The sequence below is a fragment of the Cottoperca gobio genome, chromosome 19 (genome assembly GCF_900634415.1).
Source record: "Cottoperca gobio chromosome 19, fCotGob3.1, whole genome shotgun sequence".
NCBI classification, from domain to species: domain Eukaryota; kingdom Metazoa; phylum Chordata; class Actinopteri; order Perciformes; family Bovichtidae; genus Cottoperca; species Cottoperca gobio.
In genome coordinates, this window is record NC_041373.1 from 316,126 (window position 1) to 324,481 (window position 8,356).

Below are 8,356 nucleotides of genomic sequence, written 5' to 3' on the forward strand. Positions count from 1 at the left end.
AAGCGAGAAGACAGAGTTCATAGCATCATTACATCATGCTGAATGGTCTGACATATGATGCAACACAAGTTAGGCCACAGGCCAGTGTGTGCAGCAGCAGAATCATTGACAGTGTGTTTACATACACTAATCCAAAACTAAACTAAACTTTGTCTACTTGTGTTTCCACTTCATGATCACTTTATTTAAAAAACTAATCATTTAATTCCTCTGCGAATGTGAAATGAAGTCCAACCCACAGCAACAGGAGCTCCAATTAGTCAGCAGATGAGCTCTGATAGGACCCCGCCAATATATTAAATATAAGTTTCAAGTTTAATTATCATTTCATTAATAAAAACAATAATTCATAATTTAAATTCAAATGTAACTTATCTCCAATTTCAATGGCCTTTTCAAAACATGACAACAATAAACACTGACTATGGTAAGGTAAGGTTATATACTGTATATTCGGGTTGCAACATTTGTAATTAAGCCCTGAAAGCTTTATATTACATTTTCAACCTTACATTTCAGGCCAGTATTGTGCTGAGGAGACCTAGTTGTTTAGATGGTTACCTGCATTGGGATAACAGATAATGAAAGCTGTGGTGCTTTTTCCGATGGCTTCAATGAACGGCCTCATCTCTGTCGCCCCCAAGGCACAGTTCAGACCAATGCTGCAACATAAAAGTACAAAACCAGTAAGAAACGGGAGTTCAGACTGATAGGCCTACTGCAGCATAGAGAGGGACAAGCAGAAGTAATGGAACAGAGATATGTTATTGTCAGAACTCTGTTCTACACAGATTTGTATAAAGTAAATGTAGGTATGTGTGACGTACAGTAACTCACCATAGAGGGTTAACATGGGATACACTCACTACAAAGGCTTCTCCTGTCTGACCAGAAAGAGTGCGTCCACTCCGGTCAACGATGGTCCCTGAGATCTACACCAGGAGTGGGACAAGACAAGTCAACTAAACCCCACAGAACACATTGATCCTCGGTGAAGCCCCAAGACAGCTAAAATCAATCAGAAACTTGATCAACATAATAATGAACTTATAAACTATGATACACTTCTAAATATGTTCTCAGCCACATGCTGATCAATTGAAATTGAGGTAAATATAGTTTGAATATAAATAAAAACCTTTTGTCAACCAAAACACTGACTAAAAAGCCCTCCACCCCATGCATACACTTATAGTTATAAAATATCACAGACTTACAAATATAGGTTTCCTTTCGTAGCTCTTTTCAAACAGCAGCTCGATGGCAAACAAGGCCGCCTGTAGGTGGAAACATACAAAGATAAAGACATCAATCCCTGAACATACAACATCAGGTTACATTAATCTTTTAATGGAGAAATTAAGTTAGATTTCTAACATGTCCACAGAAAATACTCTTTTCATTTCGTGTCCATTAAACTTGTATAACACAGGGTTATAAACAGTTCCCATCAAAGGTGTAAACATCAGTGTACATCAGTCCACAAGTAATAATAGTATATATTATACTCATGTATACAGTAAATAAGTACATACATGAATAGAGAATGATGTAAGTGTCTAAAACATGTCTAATAGATTGCGAATGTAAGTAAAAAGAAATTCTCAAGGTACTGAACCCCATAAATATTTTGTAATATCCTGCCATGATTATAATAATTGAACACTCTTGATATAGTATGAGGCCAAAACGCAGCAACTACATATTTAATCAAAACTTAGTTAAAACCAGAATCGATCTTGTTGACATTTATTTTGGTGTGTACACTTTTTATGCCATAGAAGTGTAATATATATAATAATAATAATAATAATAATAATAATAATAATAATAATAATAATAATACATTAGACTTCTATGGCGCTTTTCTTGTAACTCAAAGACACTTTACAGAGTGGGTGACACAAAGATAATTATATAAACGTAAACACATCTTAACTTAACTTTTGCCTCGGCAGGCAATGGTCACCTGCATTCACGCATGTGTGACAACGTGTGACAGCGCCCTATTTTGGTAATTTAAGCTGTTTTCCTTCGACCCGCAGCTACAGTGCATCCAGAAAGTATTCATACCCCTTCACTTTTTCCACATTTTATTATGTTACAACACTCTACACACATTACCACATAATGACAACGTTTTTTAGAATTTTTTGCAAATGTATATAAAAAAAATCAAATGTACATAAGTATTCACACTTTTTGTTGTGACACTCAAAATTGAGCTCAGGTGCATCCCGTTTCCACTGATCATCCTTGAGATGTTTCTACAACTTGATTGGAATCCACCTGTGGTAAATTCAATTGATTGGACGTGATTTGGAAAGGCACACACCTGTCTATGTAAGGTCCCACAGTTGACAGTGCATGTCAGAGCACAAACCAAGCCATGAAGTCCAAGGAATTGTCTGTAGACCTCCGAGACAGGATTGTATCGAGGCACAGATCTGGGGAAGGGTACAAAAAAAATGTCTGCAGCATTGAAGGTCCCAACAAGCACAGTGGTCTCCATCATTCATAAATGGAAGAAGTGTGGAACCACCAGGACTCTTCCTAGATCTGGCTGCCTGAATAAAGTATATATCTATCTATACTGAGCAATCGGGGGAGAAGGGCCTTGGTCAGGGAGGTGACCAAGAACCCTATGGTCACTCTGACAGAGCTCCAGAGATCCTCTGTGGAGATGAGAGAATCTTCCAAAATCTTCCAAAAGGACTCTCAGACCAAGATTGAACTCTTTGGCCTAAATGCCAAGCGTCATGTCTGGAGGAAACCAGGCACCGCTCATCACCTGGCCAATACCATCCCTACAGTGAAGCATGGTGGAAGCAGCATCATGCTGTGGGGGTGTTTTTCAGCGGCAGGAACTGGGAGACTAGTCAGGATCAAGGGAAAGATGAATGCAGCAATGTACAGAGACTGGGGTGAAGGTTCACCTTCCAACAGGACAACGACCCTAAGCACACAGCCAAGATAACAAAGGAGTGGCTTCGGGACAAGTCTGTGAATGTCCTTGAGCGGCCCAGCCAGAACCCAGACTTGAACCCGATTGAACATCTTTGGAGATCTGAAAATGGCTGTGCACCGACGCTCCCCATCCAACCTCATGGAGCTTGAGACGATCTGCAAAGAAGAATGGGAGAAACTGTCCCAAAATAGGTGCCAAGCTTGTAGCATCATACTCAAGAAGACTTGAGGCTGTAATTGCTGCCAAAGGTGCTTCAACAAAGTATTGAGTAAAGGGTGTGAATACTTATGTACATATGATATTTAATTTTTAATACATTTGCAAAAGATTAAAAAAAAACGTTGTCATTATGTGGTGTTGTGTGTAGAATGTTGAGAGAAAACAATTAATTTAATCCATTTTGGAATAAGGCTGTAACATAACAAAAAGTGAAGGGGTATGAATACTTTCCGGATGCACTGTAAATTCAATTTGCCAAGACCGGATGATGTGAAACACGTCATTTTGTGTATTTTTCCGGACTTTTGCAGGCAGGGAGTTCCGGCAATCGGCAAAGTTTCCCTTTGAGCAGACCACTAACTGCCATCTCAGCTTCTGTCTTTAGTGGAATTCATCATTTGCTTTGGTTAATTTACTTTAAAATCACATTCTTAAATCTACAAATAGATCAAATATGACACAAGATGATTATCCATTAATCGTAATAAGTAAAATGATTTAGTTAACATTTTTAGACCAATGAGATGAGAGGTACCTTAGCGTTGGCAGTATCAAAGATGGTTTCAACCAGAAGGATGTCTGCTCCCCCATCTAACAGACCTCTGACCTGCTCTGAGTAGGCTTCTACAAGCTCATCAAAAGCTGGGGAAGGCAAATACACACAAACTGTACATTACATTTCTATAATACTCTCTGAAATATTTCCATTCTGCTGATGTTGCATTTATTTTGTAACCAAATCTTCACTTTCTGTGTTTTTCTCCTGTTCCTCGCTCAGTTTCAGGATGTGGTCGATGTGATGAGGAATGATTGTGATTGGTGGTTCGCAAACAAACGGCAGACAACGTGTTTCCAAGAACACTTAAAGCAGTAAATGATGTTCTATCACAAAGACTTCTCTTCTAGATTATTCATGGGAAATGTTTTCCTTTTGAATCAAGCAGAAAAAAAGTTGGAGCATGACGTGTTCATTCGACATTTCACATCCTGCGATGTGACTATGGCACATGCGCATATTGCGATGCTTTAACAATATATGTGCAGCCCTACTCTGTCCCACTAACAGTAGTATAGCATGGCAGTGTGACAGGCCGCCAGCATTAACCATACAAACTGAACTGCTGTGGTCACTTGGTGGGTCAAATTTCACTCCTGTGTGTGTTCCTCTTTCTTTCCAGGCTAGAGATACACATACTGTATATATAATCCTTGCATTTTCCCGAGCCCTTGTCCAACTCTTTGCCTCCTGAATCATTCAGTCACTTTTGAGTGTCTAAAAATGCAACAAAAAAAGAGAGAAAGAAACATGAAGTCATCTTACTGATGTTCCTGAAGTCAGGTCTCTCCACAGACGGCGACACGGACAGGGTCTTATTAGTGGGACCCACTGCCCCGGCCACATAGCGTTTACAACCTGAATACACACATAGATTACAGGTAATGTTACACACAAGGAAATCCCCGAGAGTCAGAGATTGTATGTTTCTCTGCCGATAGTGATGTGCTGCTGGAATGTTAAACATTCAGCTGACCAGTTTGTTTGGTGACATCGTCAGCTGCCCTCTTGGCCAGCTCCGCAGACGCCCTGTTGAGACGATAAGCCTGCACAACAAACAAAAACACGTTTACATTTTAAAGCTATGCTACACTTTCTTTTGGTTATATGGAACTTGAAATAGCCTTCTCTTGTCACTGTGGAACTGTAGATAAACATCCCAAATCACATGAAAACTCCACAAACATAGAATATAGATGTCAAAATACTATGAAGACAACTTGTGAAGGCAGCTGCCGTACCTGGCAATATGTGAGAAAATAAGGGGGAGAATATGATGTTTTTAAATATTTAACAAACTAGAAGGGCTCTCAGCGAGTGCAGACAAACTAACTGAACCGAACACATAACCTCCTTGGGGAGGTAATAATCACATTTTGTTTCTTTACTACAATTACTACAGTGACTATATCATTTTGTGTGAACAATTTGCAAATTGACACTGTTCTTTTGAGAAAATGGGGCCAAAACAATCATGTTTGAGGTTTATTAAGACAAGAGGGTCTGTTTCTCAGCAAAGTATGAAGGGAGGATGTTGTAGTTTCTAGTGGAGATAAGAGCAAGGTCAAAGAACTAGGTGGACATTGTAAAGCTGCACACAGAAATGGGGGTAAATGCATGAGTTGTGACAGTGGTCGAGCACTCAGACATCCTACCATGTGTTCCAGTCCATAGTCTGTCTGGGCGACAGAGGTGCTGCTGAATGTGTTGGTCTCTATGATGTCAGCACCAGCCAGCAGGTAGTCCTGTAAACAGAGAGCCCAGGTTACACACTGTGGATTGCTTTCTTTAAGACTCAGTAGACAGTAGTTGAGGGATTGACTTTCTGTCCAGTTGAATTTTACGGTTATATTTGTCTGAAGGAAAAAAGGTGTACGAATATTTCTGTTCTATGATATTTTATGAGTTTATTTTGTGTATTTATTAGATTAAAAGACGCTAAAACAGTTTATGGAGTGTAGCAGACTCGTCTCTCAACTACGTGGGGGGGGGGGGGGACACGGCCGTTGATTACAAAGTGCTTTACATAAACTAAATATGAAACGATAAGAAGCAGCCGTTAACTCGGATATAATCTGGATTAGGTTATAATAAATACGAGTGTGACTTTCTTTCTATAGGGCTAGCAAAAAAAACATAATTATTAATTTCCTCAACTATTTTATGGTGTTTGTTTTATGCCACTAACAACTGTAGACGATAACGAGGTAGAAAAGCAACATTTTAATTTTGTTTACAAAGCTTTACATTCAGTTTGGTGAAAAGGTGTGTGTGGAGCCCTTCCTCACACACACACAGGTTGCAATCTAGTTTGTATTGGGCTGGTGTCAGAAAACTCTCTAAACAAACAACCAGATAGTGAGCGTGAACAAGCCCTGTACCTTGTGTATTGTGTAAATGATATCGGGCTGTGTGATACTGAGAAGGTCGTTGTTGCCCTTCAGTGGAAGAGGGTGTTCTTTAAACTCATCTCCCCTGAAATCTTCTTCTTCAAGTTGATGCTGCTGGATCATGGTTCCCATACCACCGTCCAGGACCATAATCCTTTGCTGCAGCACTGCTCGCAGCTCGGATTCCAATGGACATGTGCATCCTGGCAAGAAAATAAATAGGACTTCATATTCAAATGTTTCAAAGAAAAAAAACAAGCAACCAGTAAACATACTGCTAGAAAAACAAAACAGCTTAGCTACAGAGAAATAAAACCACTACTGGTCCCATTCTTTTGGTGAAACTGCATAATTATTTATTGGTCGGGCTCTAACATTACTGCACAACCCTGAAACCACAGGTTGCACTTGGAATACACACACCAGTCCTGCTACTGTCTGATGGCTAAAAGGACAACTGTTGCATAGACTTGGACTGACTTCATCAATAAACTCCCAACACATCCAGAACTCCGCTGCCCGTCTTCTCGCCCACTCTCGGAGCCGTGACCACATCACCCACGTCCTCTACAAGCTCCACATCCCCCAGAGAATCCAGTACAAGATCCTCCTCATGACCTACAAAGCCTCCATAACCTGGCCCCCTCCTACCTGACTGACCTCCTCCACAGACACACTCCCACCCAGGGACAGGGCCTTCTCCATCACTGCTCCCACCCTCTGGAACTCTCCACCTCAAACCCTCAGAGACTCCTCCTCACTCACCACATTCAAATCATCACTCAAGACTCACCTGTTCAACACGGCCTTCAAACACTGACCGTCTCCTTTCACTATCCTCCCTTTTTGTTCCTTTATTTTATTTTTTTGTCTTACTCACTCTGTCAAGCGTCTTTGAGTTTTCAGAAAAGCGCTATACAAGTATAATGTATTACTATTATTATTATTATTATTATTATTATTATTATTATTATTATTATTACTGACTGAGTTAATCACGTACTGATTATTAATTAAAAGATGTTACACATTCAAATATGTACAGGTATATCAAAACAGGAAAAACTCATTTATTAAAAGGAAATAAAACAATTAAAGCAAATGGCCTGATGGTCTTTTTTTTTTACATAATTCTTCCCATTATGAATGAAAGTATGAACAGAGAAATAACTTTTAATTTCCAGATGTTGCTAGAAGTTAACCCCACCCCCCTCCCAAACACAGATCAGTATGCAGAACAGTGATTCTCACTTCAGCTGGTGTGTGCGCTTAGTTGCCATTTTACTGGTCAGAATAACATCTATGTTACATGTTTAACGTATACAATGACCTGCTGACATGTTGTAGTTATTACTGGAATACAAGTTATATTATAGCGAACTCTACATAAACTGTTGCATCCGGCATAATGTCATATAGTTCACTTAGCGCGTAAAACTTTTCACAAACACACGTGGTGTTAACAGTTGACAGCAGAATGGAGACAACGATAGCATCGCCGGCTAAAAGCTAACAGTTACCGCTGGGACGCTAACGTTAGTATATTTACCCTCCTCTGAAGAGTATTTAATGACATTAGTCGGGGCCATCTTTTGAAGAGCCAGCTTTGACAACAGCCCCACGGTCCGTCTGGAGACCGAGCAGTTAATATTGCAGGTCAAGCTTTCACAGCCAACAAACCGGCTCTTATTTTCCCGGAACCTCTGGAGCTTGAGGTCCGTCCGTGGCAACATCTACACTTCCGGTCTAAGTCCTTCACAATAAAGGCTTCACCACACTTTCACTTACCCCAGCAATACCATAACAATTCATATTTCATATCATTTGAACGTTTTTCTAAAAAAAAAAAAACAGCTGAGTTATTTCAAAGCCTATTTCTTTGAATAATCAAACATTCAAGGCTTCTGGCTATGCAACTTCAAGATTAAGAAAAGTCAAAATGATGATATATAAACTTGAACCCAAGTCAAAATCATCATAAACCAAAACTCTAAAGAAGTAAATGTTATCATTGTGACTTTAAAAGTACATTATCTTACCCTTACTATTTGACTGGAGTACATTTTATTTGACAAAATGTAGTTTATTTATTCACTACGACTATATTTTGGACTATTTCTAACTTTTCACCCATTTTCTTTTTTTAAATATCAAAATAATTAATGAATTCAGTAGTCATTTATTTGTTTTGTATGAGAAAATCTGTGAGATTATGTCTATATA

The 8,356-nt window shown here is 39.3% G+C and overlaps 1 protein-coding gene across 2 annotated transcripts in view; it reads right to left on the reverse strand.

Annotated features, from left to right (window-relative positions):
- Positions 1-8,168, reverse strand: part of mtr (5-methyltetrahydrofolate-homocysteine methyltransferase) — a 38,787-nt gene extending 30,619 nt beyond the window's left edge. The window contains exons 1-9 of one of the 2 annotated variants that reach the window (XM_029455934.1): positions 7,683-8,168; positions 6,125-6,336; positions 5,399-5,488; positions 4,720-4,789; positions 4,509-4,601; positions 3,723-3,829; positions 1,218-1,277; positions 838-932; positions 562-662 (exon numbers count right to left, since the gene is read on the reverse strand). In XM_029455934.1, the coding sequence (XP_029311794.1) occupies positions 562-662; positions 838-932; positions 1,218-1,277; positions 3,723-3,829; positions 4,509-4,601; positions 4,720-4,789; positions 5,399-5,488; positions 6,125-6,336; positions 7,683-7,866 (1,012 nt within the window). In that variant the 5' untranslated portion in view covers positions 7,867-8,168. Of the gene's footprint in view, positions 1-561; positions 663-837; positions 933-1,217; positions 1,278-2,335; positions 3,256-3,722; positions 3,830-4,508; positions 4,602-4,719; positions 4,790-5,398; positions 5,489-6,124; positions 6,337-7,682 lie in introns of those variants that run through there. The other variant, XM_029455935.1, reaches the window with a different exon arrangement.
- Positions 8,169-8,356: the final 188 nt, after the last annotated feature.